General features: G+C 35.2%; 4 protein-coding genes across 4 annotated transcripts; 2 read left to right on the top strand and 2 right to left on the bottom strand.

The window, feature by feature from the left end:
* The first annotated feature begins 3,513 nt into the window (after positions 1-3,513).
* Positions 3,514-4,312, top strand: LOC132943963 (uncharacterized). The gene has a single exon (XM_061013142.1). The coding sequence runs from the start codon at positions 3,581-3,583 to the stop codon at positions 4,310-4,312; it is 732 nt and encodes a 243-aa protein (XP_060869125.1). The 5' UTR covers positions 3,514-3,580.
* Positions 4,313-4,889: 577 nt separating this feature from the next.
* LOC132942801 (uncharacterized) lies at positions 4,890-6,078 on the bottom strand. The gene is made up of 2 exons (XM_061011448.1): positions 4,972-6,078; positions 4,890-4,913 (listed from the first exon to the last, which is right to left on the bottom strand). The coding sequence occupies exons 1-2, from the start codon at positions 6,076-6,078 to the stop codon at positions 4,890-4,892; spliced, it is 1,131 nt and encodes a 376-aa protein (XP_060867431.1).
* A 3,567-nt stretch (positions 6,079-9,645) lies between these two features.
* Positions 9,646-11,962, top strand: LOC132942800 (uncharacterized). The gene is made up of 4 exons (XM_061011447.1): positions 9,646-10,197; positions 10,796-10,950; positions 11,041-11,489; positions 11,955-11,962. Exons 1-4 carry the CDS (start codon positions 9,646-9,648, stop codon positions 11,960-11,962), a joined length of 1,164 nt encoding a protein of 387 aa, XP_060867430.1.
* A 394-nt stretch (positions 11,963-12,356) lies between these two features.
* LOC132943311 (uncharacterized) lies at positions 12,357-17,279 on the bottom strand. The gene is made up of 10 exons (XM_061012248.1): positions 17,123-17,279; positions 16,881-17,063; positions 14,222-16,465; positions 14,046-14,156; positions 13,677-13,987; positions 13,482-13,614; positions 13,248-13,424; positions 13,087-13,191; positions 12,530-13,025; positions 12,357-12,470 (listed from the first exon to the last, which is right to left on the bottom strand). The coding sequence occupies exons 1-10, from the start codon at positions 17,277-17,279 to the stop codon at positions 12,374-12,376; spliced, it is 4,014 nt and encodes a 1,337-aa protein (XP_060868231.1). The 3' UTR covers positions 12,357-12,373.
* Positions 17,280-17,884: the final 605 nt, after the last annotated feature.

Below are 17,884 nucleotides of genomic sequence, written 5' to 3'. Positions count from 1 at the left end.
CCCGATGATTACACGCGAGCATAATAATTATTATAATATATTACACGATAGTAATATATACCTACGTAATACAATATTTATATATATATATATAAGGTATATTTATTATACGCGTATAATGTGTGCCCATATACTATATATATATATGCGTATACGAGAATATTATATTATATATACATATATACCTATGCACAGTGTACACGTCGAGCTGCTAACACTCCCCGCAGTCACCATTTATGACGATGCGCCACCCCAGCATCCCGGCGGACCTCCCAGAAGCTCGTTATTACTCTACCAGCACCACTAGCCCGTGTTTTTTTTTCTTTTACCGTAGGTATACCTACATATTTTCGTTTCTCATTTTCCTCCTCCTCCTCCTATTCTCCCCCGTCCCGTTGTCTATATTATATCGTTCTCTCTCTCTCTCTCTTTCTCTCTCTCACCGATGTTTGTTTTTTCGTCTCGTTTGGACGATGCGAAACCGTCAGCACGACGAGATAATAATGATGATATTATTATTATTTTTTTATTATTATTATTATTTTCATCGCCGTCGTCGCCCGCGACGAGACTGCTGCAGCAGTGTATAATAATAATATTATATATACCGACCAGCATCGCCTAATACATAATATAATTATTTATATAGACGTGTGTGTCCCACGTGCACAACACCCGGCAGGGTGGCTGGCTACAGACGTAATAACCGTCCGTTAAGTGTGTATAATATTATATATATTTTCATCTCCCCGGTTTATATACCTACGTCGTCGTTACCGCGTTTATATAATAAGACACGCCGAATTAAATATAAATTACACGGTATTGTAAATAAGAAAACATTTCCGTGTGTCTATCAGGCGTAGGTAACACACGATTTATTTCGGCGGTACCATAGCCGCCGACGACGACGGCGACGACTATATAATATATTATAAGATACTCTGTGGACAAAGTGTGTGTGTGTTATATATATATATGTTTAACTATATTATGTACGTCTCTATTATGGAATATCGGGCTCACAGATACGATCATAAAATTATCATAACACTTGTGATAAAGATGCAATGCATTGTAGTTGTACCTATATAATAAATAACAAAACAAATTGTAATTACCACTCGATAAATCCTAATTATATTATAATAAAAAAAAAAGGTATACACGCCGCAGTCACATATTACATATTTACATAATACACTGTGTATATCATAATAACGTTATAAATGGGTATAACGTACACACGAGGGCGATATTCTGCTCAAATGCCGTTATATGTGCAGTAGGTACAGTAGAAGAAAATATTAACTCAATGTCTGAATGCCCCAATAATTATATAATATAGATAACTAGCTGATCCCGCTGGCACTTCGTTGCCCGTTAAATGTACCAATTCCATATGACTCAAACTTTGTTCAATTCGTTATTTAAAATTCGGTGTATGGTGTATGGTGTTCAAAATTTATCTTAACTTTTCTGTTGCCCGGAATAAAAATTCTGATTCACAGCAGTATATTATCAGGTAGGCAATCTACCTGCGGTAGATCGCTGACCCCGTGCTGTTTGTACGTAAGTGTATGATTTAACTCTAAAGTATCAAAATTGTACCAAGTTTGTCATTTTTACTTAATTCCACCTACGGAGTATTAATATAATCAATTAATACAAAAGCCTAACGCAACCGCACTAAAATCAGATGAATAAAAAAAAACAAATTTGAAACTTTCTAAATCTTCTTCTTCTTATAAAATTATAGCGTTTATTTGTATGTTCGGGATAAACTCCGAAACTACTGAACCGATTTCGAAAATTCTTTCACCAATACAAAGCCACATTCTTTGTGAGTGTCATAGGCTAATATAAAAAGGGTAGTGATCAGCCACGGTAGGTGCTAAAACAGGAATTTTGAGGTTTATGATAGAAATTTTTGTTTTTTAATGGTTGCTATGGGTTATATATATTATAAATAAAAATAATTGTATAGACGTTGTTGTTGTTTTTGGCCAGGTGTGCACTTAAGAGGCCATAACTCCAGGAACCACTTATCGAACAGCGTACAAACTTCACAGAAACCACCTTCATATCAATTTTAATATGCCCTGAAATTTTCATCGAAATCGGTTTGGTGGATCTTGAGTTATAAAATTTATTCAAAATGTACACTTATTTTTATATATATATATATATAGATATAGATATAGATATTATTATGATAATGAACGTTGTAATAAAGTCGTCGCAACCGAGAAGTCTGCTAAGTTCAAACACGTTGGATATTACACCTACGAGACCTGCGTAGGGATTTTTTTCAACAACTCGCGATAACTGATAAGTTTTAAGTACTCGGACGTTCTACGATATTTTATAGTGTTTATTATTTAATCAGAACACATCCTTAGGGAATAGTTAAAAATAATATACGTTCGTGGCGTGCAGACGGAGTAATAACAATATGCGTATAATATACGGTACACACGCATATTTTGCTTATATTAGTATATTAAAATATACATAATATATATATATATATAATATATAAGTAGTATATAATAGAGAGTTCAGAAGGCTCGCCCCCTGATCCACTGATCCTTGCTGATCCACTCGCCCCCTGATCCACTCGCCCTCGCCCTCGCCCCCTGATCCACTCGCCCCCTGATCCACTCGCCCCCTGATCCACTCGCCCTCGCCCTCGCCCCCTGATCCACTCGCCCCCTGATCCACTCGCCCTCGCCCTCGCCATTCACCATCGTCATCACCGCCGCCCGATCGCGCACGTACGCGACGTATATTTACCCCACCCCACCTCATACACCTCCTCACCCCCTGATCTTTGCTGGCCCTCCCCACCCCACCTGCTGGCCAACCCCGCCTCATCACGTGGCCGAAATACCATATTATTGTACACACCATATTATTGTGTATATTATTGTAAACTTTTTTTCATTAAATAAATATTGAAAAAAAGATTGGTGGGATTCGAACCCACGACCCCTGAGTTAAAGCGCTGACGCCTTAACCCACTAAGCCACAAAGCCGTAATACCAATAGAATGATTCTTAATGTATATAGCTCTATGAATATTATTCTATACTTCTCTTGCGCACGAGGAAGGTACTCGCACGCACGCACATGTCGCAACAATGTTATCATATATCTGTTATCACTAACGTATCATAATATACCATATTATTGTACTCGTCTCAGGCCAAATCATAATAATACATTTGTGGGGAAACAGCATTCCTTAGCATGTTGCTACAGGTCTGTTATCCATTGTCATTAGATTTGTAAAGAAAAACCCATAATATATGAACCCTTTGTCCATATATCCACCTTAAAGTATGAGTCATGTGAACAGATGTCTTCATCCTTTGTTATTGGGGGGTTCACCCCCACCTAATATTTTTTCTCCCAACGAATATTGTCTCAATTCGATAGACATTTGACTCTCCAAGAGTCGATATTCAATCAGTCTGTCTTCAGTCTTTCACACTTACGATTCTACTCCGCGATACTTAGTTTATTCAAGTCTTTTAAATTTTCAAGTGATTATTATTTTAAAACGATTTTTAAAAACATGGCTGGTTCAATTGAAGACAACGCAGCATTATATAAGAAGAAGACCTACACTTATGTGCCACCATCGTCACCGGCTGAACTCATTGAAGCCACAAGCTTCACACTTGACTTTGCGAGTCGCAAATTTATACAAGTCGGTATTCTACCAGATGAAAAATACCAGGTCGTTGTAAATATATTAACTTCACCGAGATACGTTCATATTACTCCAGTCTTTTTAAAAAAAATATTTTCTTATATGGGGCATATCCTGTCTTTTATACTGGATACGCCGCAGAAATATAAACGCGTTATATTTTTCGAAGACGAGATAGTGAAACTATCAAGTATGGTCTATACCGGGGAAAATGTGCTTGTGATTGAGTCTAAAACCCGAGACGGTTGTAGAGTTCTACTGAACCGAGCAGATCTTATTCAACTACAATATCTGGAGCGGAGCATTACAGAAAGTATTATACGAAAAGAAGTTTACAGCACGCCATTAATTCAAAGCCAGAGCGAGGAGTTCGTAATATACCTACACGAGAAATGTTTACAGATGGAGTCACCACCGATAAATTTGAATGAGATGACAACATACATTAAAAACGTGGAAGACGATAGAGTCATCAAATCTCTTCCAAACCTGGCACACCAAATACAAATATGTGCAGCTAAACCACTAGCAGAATCTGTGCTAAATAAGGTAATTCATAAATATAATAATATTACATGTAGAAAAAATATTTAATACAATTCTATTTTAGTTACAGAATGTTGAGATGGGTCCCCCAACGTCGCCAAGCTATTCACCGGTCGGCGATATATTCAACGAGCAAGACGAATCACTTATACAGTTAAAGGTAATTTATATAATCATATTTTTAAAAATAAAAACAATATTAATTTTATATTTTTTTTTTCCCAGCCACTAGATTATATTGACGGCCCAACCGAGATTTCTAATCAACAATCGGTCGACGTAAACGATGGACCAGATTTCTACAATCTATTTTATTCACCGCCGGCTTACATCGAACATGCAGTGCCAACACAAAAACGATCTCCTTCAACATTCGCTGAACACCCAAAACCAGTACGCAATGTTAAACCGCGTCTATTTTAATATGTGTAAAATAATTTATGTGAAATAAAAACAAGCGTGATATATAAAAAAGTATTTTCATTTATTAATATTAAGGTTTACAATAAATATTAAGGTTTACAATAAAATATTAAGGTTTATAAAAAAGTATTTACACTAAATATTTACAAGGTTCTTACTTCTCCGTTAAATGGATTATAAGTAATAATTTGGTCATGTAATATTAAACAATATGCGGAAGTGGAAGCTGGAAACGCCTCATCAGCTTCTAGTTCAATTCTGAGGTCAACAGTTGACATTTTCACGTTGTCGTTCTGTCGGCTCATGTCAACAACTATGATTGGAGAGTGATTTTTGAATTCTGATCGGTTCATTAGAGGTGTTACATCGTCGTGACCGTAGTAAGATTTTTGGAACTCTGCATACGCGCGGTATAATGTCGCCATCTTATTCTTGTTAAAGTCACTTTGAAAATCTTCATATGGAAATACTTCGGAGTTTAAATAGACTTTCAAGTTTTTAATTTTACAATGATCGAAGTATGACATTGCTTTACTTGTGCTATTTTTCCTATCAGTTTGAAATCCGATTATAACATATCGAGGTTTTTCCAACTTGTTGGATGTCTTTACTTTCCACGAATGTGAAGTGTTTTGAGGTAAAAATGGGTATTCACACAGTTCCCACGACCTGAACGTACATGTCAGGGGTTTTTGACTGTTGACTACTTTCAACAGTCGAATTTTTTCTCTATCGCTAACTCTCACTATAGGCATCCGCCACAATATTTTTGTTATGTTTATTTTAGCGTCTTTTAGTTTAGGAGCGTCTACGACAGCTTCATTATTTTTATACTGTTTGATGGCATTCATATCAATCGAAGCTCTATTTAATATGAGTTGCTGGCTACAGTTTATTAAAATTCGCTTATAATCTTCACAAAAACCAAACAAATGTTTAAGATTAATACATCCGTTAAAATTACCACTATCAATAAAATCTTTATTAACATTTTTAAAATCACTATCCCAGGCAGCGTTTTGGTGTGAGGAAATATTTGTTTTATTGTACGAACAATATCCTTTTAATGTGGTCGATATACCCGGATTGACGAGTTTCTGAATTTGATTTCCGTTTATTTCATATTTCATTTCGGAGAAAAGAAATGCCAGTCCGTTGTTTATAAATCTAATCTCGTCAGTTATTTCTGAAGGTTTGGTTATTGTTCCCTCGATGTAAATATAACTCTCGCACGGTAGTGTATAAGACTCTGTGTTATGTAAAGCAATACGCACCTCATCATTATTAGAAAGAGCCGATGTTGAATACGGTAAAAAAGAATGATAGTCGATTTGAGTTATTTTACAATCATCGATGTATCCAGCCGTCACGTCTAAATATGTGTCGTCCATATTAAATGACGTTAATCGAGCGTAGAAAAACCAAATTGTCAGGTGTTAGACTATGTCTAGTCTGTTTTCGTCTCGAATATTTTTTCTTCTTCGGAGTTGTTACCTTGTTAGTGTTTTTAACACGACTAACGGGTTTTTCATATACAGGTCTATTTATATTATAAAATTGAAGCCCCATCACGAGTCTTGAATTAATAATCGTATTGATAGCGGTTCACCCCGTAGATCGATCAACTCGTCGTCCTGATTTTTTAAAATTATACTTGCGTGTGTTATAGATGTAGAATTAATGGAGTAAAAAACCAAATGTGTTGGTACCTCTATTATTTTATAGCCCGGAGGAACATTCGGATAGAACTCGTGGATTGTATGGCACTGCTTACCGTTGACGAATGAACCCGTAACTAGATTTGAATCGATATATATACAGTTTGTCTTGGTAATATTGACCAACGTATCTGATTCGTGTTTGACATTAGCAGCATATTTACGATTTTTGAACCCCAACAACTGTCCTATACTATCAGTCATACGAAAATCTACAGTTTCACTACAAAACATTGTACATTTTAGTGTATTATTATCTGCTCTCAACTCGAATAAAGTATCTGTATTATGCAATACACGTTTTATAGCTGCTTCAATTTCATTCAACTCATAAGAGCCGGTAGGTATTACATAGCTGTCGCTATTCATATTGTTATCATTACTGTATGTGAAGCATATTTTATTACATTTTTCGTTTACGTTAGGAATAGAATTATTCGTTTGAAAACCTAACAGACAGATTTTTGCATTTTTACTGACTTCTATCGGTGGAAAAAAGTCACATGACAATTCGCTAGAGTTGCCGGTTAACGTTATAGTATACATGATAAAAATTTTAAGCACAGATGACCACAGTTTGTTGTGTTATATTTCTGATGTCTCTCGTAGTTATATTCGATATTGCAACCGTTGAAATATTTCTGTAATTCTAGCGGTGGCGTTAAATTTCCATAACTATCATAATATTTAACTTGTTTTCCGATTTTCTTATACGCTACCCAATGAGTACCTGTACCGTTTTCGATGTCTAAATTAACTACAGCTGACTCTTGATGTTTTGCTCGTCGAGGTAACTTGTCTCTAGCAAATACACCGATGAAATGAGGAATTTTCGACATGTCAGCGTATTTTATAATCTCATAATCGTACAACGCTCTATCGGGTAACGTAGAAATTAGTTTTTTGACCTTGATTTTTTAACCGAGCCGCCCTTGTGTGGTGCTAGGTATAAACCTTTACCTTTTACGATTTTATAAGAACTACCCTTGTGAGGAGTAAGATATAATCCTTTGCCTAAATGAATAGGTGTGCTTTTTCCAGAATTTAATTCTTTCACGACTTTTACTATATTACCTACTCCACCGGTAAGCGCGCCTAATGCTGATAAACCAGCGAAAATAGGAATTAAAGGTAGAACACCACCTTTTTTCGGTATTGGTATAATTCTCGGTGTTTTAGTTTTCTTATTTTTATTCTTTTTAATTTTTTTCGCAGCTGACAGACATGTTCTTACTAATTTTGTTATATTATTTTCGTTCATTTTATTTTTGATGGAATTTTTAGCAGCCAAAACCATTTGTTTAAATCCGCAACCAGCTCCAAGCTTACGTTTGACTTTCATGGCTGTAGTGACTAGCCAAGACGCCGCTTTTTCTTTGATACCTGTGTTTTTAGATTTAAACACTTCCCAAGCCTGATTTTCTAATACTTCGTCTGCTCTATGTCGATCAGTTAGTAAATTACTTTCCTCGTATGCGATATCGTGCGCTCTGGCCAACTCGTCAAGTCTGTTTATACCACGTTCTCCTCGTGCTAATCTTTGTTTCAATTTGGTTCCGGGACCGGCAAATCTAAAAACAATTAATCACAAAATTTAAAACCGATTTATTATTCAAAATATATTGTAGCGACTTACCTATAACCAGGTAAATGTAATTCCACGGGTAAATGATTTATAACAGAGTTAATAAGACCGGAGCCTTTATTGTTGTTTCGCTTACGAACAGGAGACATCGTGTGACGCTATCGCTAACATAGCACCTATATTTATAGTGAACAATTTAAAAAAAAAATGCGCTTTATCGAACAAGAGAAAAAACTTCGAATTTATAATATTGATTCTCCCGAGACAATTCAACAGAGACATGGAGAGCTTTTTCCAAATACGATAAGGTCGTTGGTACTTGGCAGCTCGGGGTGTGGTAAGACCAATCTGATGTATTTTCTACTAGTCGATGAAAACGGTTTACGATTTGAAAACGTTTACATATACTCCAAGACGCTGGAACAACCTAAATATAAATTATTAAAACGTATTATTGATGGAATAGACGGTATGAACATTTTTACCTTTTTCGAGAATGATAAAGTAATTCCACCCGAGAAAGTTTTACCAAATTCAATTTTTATCTTGGACGATGTTATTGGTGAACACCAAAACGTTATAAGAGATTATTTTTCTCGAGGTCGCCACAATAAAATAGATATATTCTATCTGGCCCAGAGTTATTCAAAAGTACCAAAACAGCTGATACGTGACAACGCGAATTTAATAGTATTATTTAAACAGGACGAAACAAATTTAAAACATGTATACAACGAGCACTGTTCGGGCGATATGTCATATACACAATTTAAACATTTCTGTATAACATGTTGGAACCGTGACAGGTTTACATTTGTTGTTATTTGTAAAGATAGCGAACGTGATAACGGACGATATCGTTTTGGGTTTGATACTTTTGTAGTTATATAAGATGAAGCAACTAATAAATATTATCATTTAAAACGTAGTCATGACGGAAGCAACTACTGTGTTAGATGAGCTAGTTAAAGCTAAGGAAAGTATTAAACGTAAATATATCGCATTAAAAACCGGATCAGATAATGTTCAACAATTAATGACACAGACATTAAAACCAATAATCGATCCTTTAACTAAAATATCGAATAAACCTCGATTGAACAAAGAAAATATTGCCAATAAATCCTCGATTTTGGACTACAATCAACAAGAAATTGAAAATTGGTTTCAGTCTACAGACTTGGATAAGATCTATGGTCCGAAAAAACTTCCAAACGGACATATTATCTTGGGTAAAAAAGAAGTAAAATTTATAGAAAACACTATACTTATTGACGGTACTGTTTACCCATCTACGTCGGGTCTTAATCAGTTATTATTTTTAAAAAATCCACTTATTTTTACCGACAACGATTTAGATGAGTATAAATCAATATTAACTCAAACATCGGTACATTTATCCGCAGATGGAAATAAAATAAAAAAGGGTGGTACTAAATATTCAACAATTATTAGTAAATTATTCCCCTCGGGTGGCGAGCTGTCTATGAAATTACAGAAAAATAACTTAGTGTATTGGGATAATCCAAACGAGTTGGTTGATCGATTACGTCTGCTTCTCGCGTCAAAAGCAGCTGGCAATACAAGCGTTTCAAACGAAATAATATCGATTTTCAACGAATTACACGAGGCCGGACTAATAAAGCGAATTCCCGATGTCTAAACGGGAAATCGCTAACGAACTTCACAAACCAGCAAGGAAAAATTTCACTAGGCGTCGAGTTAACGTCTATGGAAAAAATGATTTATGGCAAGCTGACTTGGTTGAAATGATACCATATTCAAAAGTAAATGGTGGTTACAAATACTTCCTGGTTGTGATTGATTGTTTTACAAAATTTTCTTGGGCGAAACCGTTAAAGTCTAAGACAGGTAAAGAAGTTACTAGTGCAATGTCTACAATATTACTTGATCGTTCGCCGAAACTTTTACAACTCGATAACGGAAAAGAATTTTACAACACCACATTCGACGCTTTGATGACCAAGTATGGCATACACAAATATTCAACTTTCAGTATTCTAAAGGCCAGCATAGCAGAGAGGTTCAATCGTACTTTGAAGGGAAAAATGTATAAGGAGTTCACTGCCCGTGGCTCTCATGAATGGGTTTCAATTTTACCAAAGTTACTTGACGAATACAATAATTCATACCATAGGACTATAGGAATGACACCAATACAAGCAGATTCCAACCCCGCTTCGGTGGTAATAAAACATTGTGAAATTAATACTGTAAAAAATAAGTTTAAAGTTGGCGATAACGTTCGAATAAGTACACAAAAGGGCGTGTTCACAAAAGGTTATTTACCAAACTGGTCTACGGAAATATTCGAGATTATCAAAATAAATAAAACATTACCCGTTACTTATCAACTACAAGATTATATGGGTAAACCTATAGCCGGTTGTTTTTACTCTGAAGAAATATACAAGACCAATTTCCCAAACGAATATTTAATTGAAAAAATTATACGTAAAAAACATAATCAAATGTACGTCAAGTGGTTAGGATTCGATAATACACACAATAGTTGGATAAATACACGTGATGTTAAAAAATAGTGTCAGTCGTTTTATAACTATGAACGTGTTCGGTAGTTCTCAGGCGAGCGATGCTAAAAGAATTATATCAGATATTCAGTCAAGTAACAAAACGATACTAAATGACGTGAAACTCCAACAGAAAGAAATCGAAACTTTGAAGAATAATATTGTTAATCTAAGTGATAAGATACAATTGCTTGAAAATAATATACAATCAAGTAATAAGTCTTTATTAAATTGTGAAAATCGTATGTCGCAGCTAATTAATGACTGTGCTGACAACAGTACAGCGATCGCTATCCGGGGGCAAGACGTGGCCCAATTAAAAGATGAAATAAATCGTATAACCGGAATATTTGATGAAAATTCATTGCCGAATCACGGAACATATATTTCAGAATTAAATTCACGTTTGTTAATCCTTGAAGGCAAAAATATTATGAAAACTTGATTTTACACAAAATAAAATAGTTGGTTAGAGTCATACGGTATATATAATTTCAGTCGAGCTGTATACACCATCGTGTTTGGTAGTCTTTTGCCAGTGTTATATAAACCTGAAATTATGTCGTCGGCCATCGCAGACATGCAATGCGTTCTTGGAGCAGGCAATAAATATTTTATTAAAGAATTATCTATAGTCGACACTGAAACATGGGCGAACCAACACTGGATTTTTAAAAATTCTAAATCTAAGCAGGACAACAAGAGTCGAAAAACTAATAAGTGGTTGGAACATAACTATCATAAACTTACTATAGAATATGGTGATATTGAGTATGAAGAACTAAGTAGAATATTAAACTCTTTAAAGTTCTCATGCATTTACGTCAAAGGTGAACAGAAAAAACAGCTGCTTACAGAATTTATACCTCAAGTCGTACTAATCAACATCGAAGACCTTGGATGCCCACGTTTGGATCAATTATGTGACGATGAAACTCTACCTTGTTGTATTTTTCATATGGAATTTAATCCAAAACAATGTACATTCTATAAAGTATTTGCTATAAGGAAATGGTTTATAAATAATTCTTAAAAAATTGTGAATGTATACATTTTATTTAATAAACATAATTATATTTTAACATTGTTTTTTTAATTTATATACTAACATACATACATTTATATATATGTTAACATTTACATACATTTATATATATGTTAACATTTACAAGGTTTTTTTTAAATATATTGGCTTCCATCTACCTGAAACAGAAAAAAATGATTATAAACATTTATACAGGAAAAAAACTTAAATATCTAACAATTATACATTATAAAATTATACCTGGATATTTATAAAGCATACAATATAAAATAATACATAAAATATCTAGCTATTATACATTATAAAATTATACAAGGATATTTATAAAATAATACATGAAATATATTAAACTAACTTAAATATCTAGCAATTTGACACTATAAAATTATACACGGATATTTAAAATATAAAATAAAAAAAAATATTACAAGTTTATACACTACTATTTTACAAACTACACTTACATTTACAAACTACACTTACATTTACAATATAAAGGTCTAATATTGCAATGAAACATAATAATCCAACTTATATCATGGTTATACGTACATAGTATTTACAATAATTTCAAGTTTATGTGAAACAAACTAAATATTAAAAAGGTAGAAATATATATATATTAATCTATCTCAAGTAACATGATAATATTTACAATATAAAACAAACTATATAACATCTAATATTTACAATAAAACTATATAACATTTACAGTAAAACTATTTAACATTTACAATAAAACTATTTAACATTTACAATAAAACTAATTAACAGAAAATATATAAATTAAGTTATACATTGTAGTAGCTCTCTCATCAATTCTTTTTCCTCATCGTTCCAGTTCCCTCCATCTTCCTCAAGCTCTGGCCATATGTCATCTTCCCTATAAAAATAAGAAATATTAGTAAAATAATTTAAATATATATGTTTGTAATAACTTACTCTATACTATAGTGTCCATGTGCTAGTGTGTTGACTTTATCTTCTAACACCACCCTCTTATCGTCATAGCTATTGTAAGTTAATTTTTTTGTCTTTATGGTCATGAGTTGATGGTTGAATGACCGTATTGATATGTTTTCCCTATACAATTCTAATCCTTCTTCGTCAAACAGACACTTCCTATGATCCTCAAGAGTCATGTGGTTTTTAACCACATGACCTCTTATCCCCTTCGCCTTGATCTTTTCACCACCAAGTCTGTCCTCCGGTCCAGTATATACGTTGAAAGCGTAGGATTTTGCTCTCAACGCACAGAAGTCGCTAATAACATTTCCGTTTACCTCATCGGAGAAGTAACCGGGGGTCTTCTTCCTTCCTGCCACATAACACGGATGGTCAGTGGGCAGGTTAGCAGTGTCCATCCGGTCCAACAAGTTATGGTTGGTCGCCAAGTCTGCATAAAAATCATCCGTTTGTATGTGGTAAATCAATGAATCTAGTAAAAATAATGTTAAATTAATATATTATATACATGAGTATAGTTTTAATATATTTACCTGTATCAGTGTACATTAATTTAATTTTGTCTCCATAGTGCCTCTGCATGACATCATAATGGTACTCATACATTAGCGTTTTTGATACATCCAGTACAGCGAATCCTGTAAATAATAAAATGTGTTAATAAATGATAAAAGTGGTAAAAAAGTATATTTACCAATATATATAGGTTTATCAAATTTAATAATTTTATTCTCCAGTGCGACAGCGTTTAGGTTTTCGTTATAATTGGTACAGTGTTTAAATGTACTCTTGTTGATTAATTTTTGTAACCTCCTCTCACACGACACTAACTCCATCTTCATCTCCTTTCTTTTAGACTGCATAGTCTTCCCTAGAAAATTAAAAAAATATCAGTAAAAATGTTTAATACATAGTATTAGTGACTTACCAAATACAGCGTTGTTCATTAATTTAAAAAAGTCCTTTTCAAAATCATTCCTCGCCTTCTTCCTCATCTCGGTGTTCAACTCAATATATTTAGCCAGCCAGTTAGACTGGTTAAATTGTATCACTCTATGTACCTATAAAAATAAGAAAAATGTTAAAAATCTGTTTTAAAATCTTATAAAATATAAATATTTACTTTTTCTACTATTAGTCCATTCTTAATGGCCTGCTGCAGGCTCCTATAGTGAATTATGTAATTTTTTTTCTCCTCGAACGTCGCCATCAACTTTCGCACCTTCGATCCATGTGGCACACTATTTTGCGGTAGAAAGGGTAAGTCATTGTGGTTATCATGCAAATGTCGTGGGTACGACACATCCACCTCATACACTCGTCCTATGGGGGAGGTATCGTCCAAATCATTCAAACCGTTTAACGTAGGTTCAACCCAGTTGAACCCACCGTACGGCATGTACTGCGACATGGCCCATCCATACAAGTTGTTACCTATAAAAAATAACAAATAAGTATGAAAATAATAATACGGATATAAAAATATACTTACAGTCCTGATAAATAATCCACGATTTATCTTTTGTCTCGTCGTAATCCGGAGTCTTCTCGTTGTTCGCCTTTCCATACCTCTTACTCGCCTGCACCAATCCACCGCGTATACCTATAAAAAATAAATGAGATTATTATATGTACATTTTTAAAAATAATATATATATATATACTAACCATTTTCGAACATCAACAACATGTCATAATCGTGTAGCAATTGCAACTTTTGGCCTGTGAACTTTAGCATGGCGTCAAAACTTAAGCCTGGTGCTGTATAATAGTGAGCAGGGTCCAGGTTGTACGCCCTCATGCATACGTCACGAAAGTTTTCGAAAACGTCTGCCAGTAGTAAAACGTCAATTTTTAGGTAGAGATCACTATAATCCCCGAGCGTCTCACAATCAAAGTGGTCCCAGACCTCCTTCGCATGCTCAAAGTCACTCTCCTTTATACTGGTCTCCGTCAACGTACTAAAAAAATCCCTCTTCCTCGGTAATCTCCTGTCTTCCAGCCGCTCCCAACTATCCGTGTACTCGTAAGGGTACACACCCTTCCGAGTCACGAGTGACATATCTCCGGTGACAAAATGTTTAGCTGTCTCACGGAAGTTCTCATGTTCGGGTGTAACTAAATTTTCGGCCAGGGACGACAAACTCGACGCCATAAACCTGAACGAGTCGATAAACCGAACAGTGAAGGTACTATTTATATATTTCGAAAAAGATATATATTTCTCCTCACTGTTCGGTATAACGTTGATAGTCTGAGTATCATAACCAAGTTCAGATATTATGAAGTGCGAGTCGTAGTTTGAGAGATTATGAAAAAATACGGGGACAAATTTAGGCTGTTGCAACTCTAAGTTACACCTAGAGCACAAGGTCTGCCTAAATTTGCCCGTCAGATGATCATGATCCCTAACCTTATCGCCCCCGACTAATACACATTTGCATAAATTACACGTACTACACTCTTGATATGTTTTTTCTTCTCCCTCAGTCATAATAATCGCTATATTCGTCTTCATCAGATTTTCAATTTTATGGGCCACCTCAACTATTGACTCTACAAAATGCCTCGCCACGTCCGTCCTGTCTTCACTTCCTCTATAGATTACCGGCCCCGCCGGTATCTCGTGTTGTTCCAATAAATCCGCCGGCACGTCCTCGCTCGCCTTCACTAAAAACCCATAACTCATCGCCTCATGCCTCTGTATAACTGTCGTGCTACCTCCTTTTTTCTCCTCCGTCTTCACCAAGATCGCCTCGAAATCCGCGTAAATTACAAACGGGTGCCTAACCGTTTTTTTCCACGCCCTGAACTCAACACACTCCCCCTCCTTCGGCATCTCGGGTAGTATCGGCTTGTGCGCGCCGCAAATCAATTTGTGTTGGTCCAGGGCCTCCTGCCCGCTCAACTTGAATTTTAAATTTTGGTTGTCAAAGCTGGTGAAGCACCTTTTACAAAAAATGACACTCCCATTGTGTCTCGTTTTCTGCTTACGTATGAGCCGGGAAAAATTCGAAATGTAAACATAGTGCGAGTTGTCGCCATCTGTCACCAACAACAGGTCGAAATGGTCCGGTTTTTCTTCGCTGATTACTCGCAGCGGGTACACCTCGTATGTCGGGTATTTTCTAGGTGGTTGGAATTTCTTATCGAGCCCATAGACGTTAACACTTACATTGATATTATTTTTTTCAAAATTTGATATATCCGACAGAGGTGTAGGGAACGAAATACCGTCAAAATTATATTTCCCCTCATGCTGACTATATCTATTTCCCTCTACACGACATACCGTTGGTCCGGTCACATGCCTTGATAGGATTGCCCACATAAAACAATGCTGGTCCGTATTCTTTGGGTTGATGGTACCCCGCTTCCTATCAATATATTCAGGTAATTGTATGTACGATGATCCGCCCATCGGCGTATATTTATACACTGCCAGCAACAGCCCATCGATCGACTCTAATGTAAATCCACTTCCTCTTCCCATATATTCGTCCTTCTCCTTCATTAACTTGATATACGCCCTCTCTACAATCGTTCTAAAATCGCTGTCAGGGTAAATTTCAACTGCCGAGGTCTTGAACGCCCTGTTCTCTGACGAATTGGGGACGTTGGGACGGTTGTATGTCGCCTCGAGTTTCAAATTAAATTTTATTGCGTGTTTTTGTACGTGAGTTTTCAACAAATTTATTAGTTCAGGTATGAGGGGTCGAAGAAAGTCTGAATAAATCATTGTATTGCCGATATTTTTGGTATAGTACCACACGATTTTACGGCTCGCAGACGACAAAATTTCTACGAATCCGGGGGCCTTCACCATATCCATACGCGTCTTTTTTGCCCTAACAGCTGAGGTGGTGTTAGCAGTCGAAACACGTTTCCCGTTAACGGCAACGGTGTAAGAATCTTTAAAAATAAAAAATACCTAATATCAATATCTAATAAATAAATCTAATAAAAATCTAATCAACCTGCGACTGAGAAATAAAATCTTTGCAGCTTATAAAATAATATCTGTCTTTTTAAAAATCTGAAGATATAGATACATCTTAAAAAAAATATTACTATATTTATCGTCATCGTAAATAATTCATATTACTATATTTATCGTTATCGTGCAAATAATTCGCGATAGGTAATTTAAAAAATCTAATGGTCGAATAATAAAATAAATCTAAGTATTTGATAAACATTGAGTGTTGTACGGTAACTTGTGATAAATCTATTGATATAGAAGCGTATAATAATGTAACGTATTCGTTTAAAATAATTTAAGATGTTTAAAATCATTCAGTCTTTTAAAAATTCTAATAAAACTAACCTGTATCCTCAAATTCGTCCATGGCTTCCATACACATTTCGTCTTCGGTTAACATGTTCGATCCACCGGCCGGGACATCAGGAACAAATATTTGCGGTGCAATCTGGACTTGAGCTGGAGCAGGTTGATCGATGATCGGCGCAGCTGGCAATGGTCTTAAGTGGGCTGGAACATTTATGATACCTTAGGAAATATAATAAATTAATATTGTATAAAAAAAACTTTATATTATTAATACATACCATGACCATTTTTCATATGTTTGTTGAGTCCGGTTTTGTAAGCGAATGTTGATGGGCATACAGTGCACGGAAAACGTACACCCGTATGCTTCTTTTGGTGTGCTGTCAAATTACGTTTTGCATTGAAAACTGACGGACAATGATCGCAGTTAAACATATTTAAAACGAGGTGAAAAACACTTGTAAAAATTAAACACTTAGAAAAATTAAACAGAGTGCGTAAAGCGAATTGTTAGGACTGTGAAAACACGGAGAGAGCAAAGGCAGAGTAAACGTACAACAGGTATGGGTGTCTGGAACAGACTGATTATGTCTTGGCGGACAACGGAGCGAGTGTCCGGAAATCTGAGCATTTGTGGTAGGAGTAGCATTTCAAGCCGTGGGTTACCAAAATATTAATCGGGTATTTACTATGATAAATGTGTACATCACTAGTTATTTCCAATTATTTTAGGAACCATCGTTTATCAGTACAATTTCTAGGAATTATCCTGTGCATTGTCAACAACAACCCTTCGAAAGACGGGTCGGAATAGGTCGCTGGGTTAACAATAGGTGATGTATACCATCTAGCGGCGTCTAGAGTACGTGATGGAAACAAAGGACGATTAACCGAAATACACTTCACTCGATGAAGCCGTACAAAAATAGTTACTAACATACCAAGAAATGTGAACATATGGCACTAAGAAATTACTATATAGCGTTTTTACCATCTAACGATATATTATATAAATATTAATAGGGATTTATAATAATAAG

The sequence above is a fragment of the Metopolophium dirhodum genome, chromosome 4 (genome assembly GCF_019925205.1).
Source record: "Metopolophium dirhodum isolate CAU chromosome 4, ASM1992520v1, whole genome shotgun sequence".
Lineage (NCBI taxonomy): Eukaryota > Metazoa > Arthropoda > Insecta > Hemiptera > Aphididae > Metopolophium > Metopolophium dirhodum.
Note: the sequence above shows the minus strand (reverse complement) of the source record. Positions and strands in the feature narration are given on the sequence as shown.

What these genes read in the sequence shown, in the direction of transcription:
- LOC132942800 (XM_061011447.1), top strand. Translation starts at nt 9,646, where the DNA reads ATGTCTAAACGGGAAATCGCTAACGAACTTCACAAACCAGCAAGGAAA. An exon ending in ATTCCAACCCCGCTTCGGTG is followed by an intron (nt 10,198 to 10,795) that starts GTAATAAAACAT and finishes CGTATGTCGCAG; the next exon opens with CTAATTAATGACTGTGCTGA. An exon ending in TCAGAATTAAATTCACGTTT is followed by an intron (nt 10,951 to 11,040) that starts GTTAATCCTTGA and finishes ATATAATTTCAG; the next exon opens with TCGAGCTGTATACACCATCG.
- LOC132943963 (XM_061013142.1), top strand. Translation starts at nt 3,581, where the DNA reads ATGGCTGGTTCAATTGAAGACAACGCAGCATTATATAAGAAGAAGACC.
- LOC132943311 (XM_061012248.1), bottom strand. Translation starts at nt 17,279, where the DNA reads ATGTTTAACTGCGATCATTGTCCGTCAGTTTTCAATGCAAAACGTAAT. An exon ending in GTGGATTATTTATCAGGACT is followed by an intron (nt 13,988 to 14,045) that starts GTAAGTATATTT and finishes TATTTTTTATAG; the next exon opens with GTAACAACTTGTATGGATGG. An exon ending in ATTAATGTACACTGATACAG is followed by an intron (nt 13,026 to 13,086) that starts GTAAATATATTA and finishes TATTTTTACTAG; the next exon opens with ATTCATTGATTTACCACATA.
- LOC132942801 (XM_061011448.1), bottom strand. Translation starts at nt 6,078, where the DNA reads ATGGACGACACATATTTAGACGTGACGGCTGGATACATCGATGATTGT. An exon ending in TGAGCCGACAGAACGACAAC is followed by an intron (nt 4,914 to 4,971) that starts GTGAAAATGTCA and finishes AGGCGTTTCCAG; the next exon opens with CTTCCACTTCCGCATATTGT.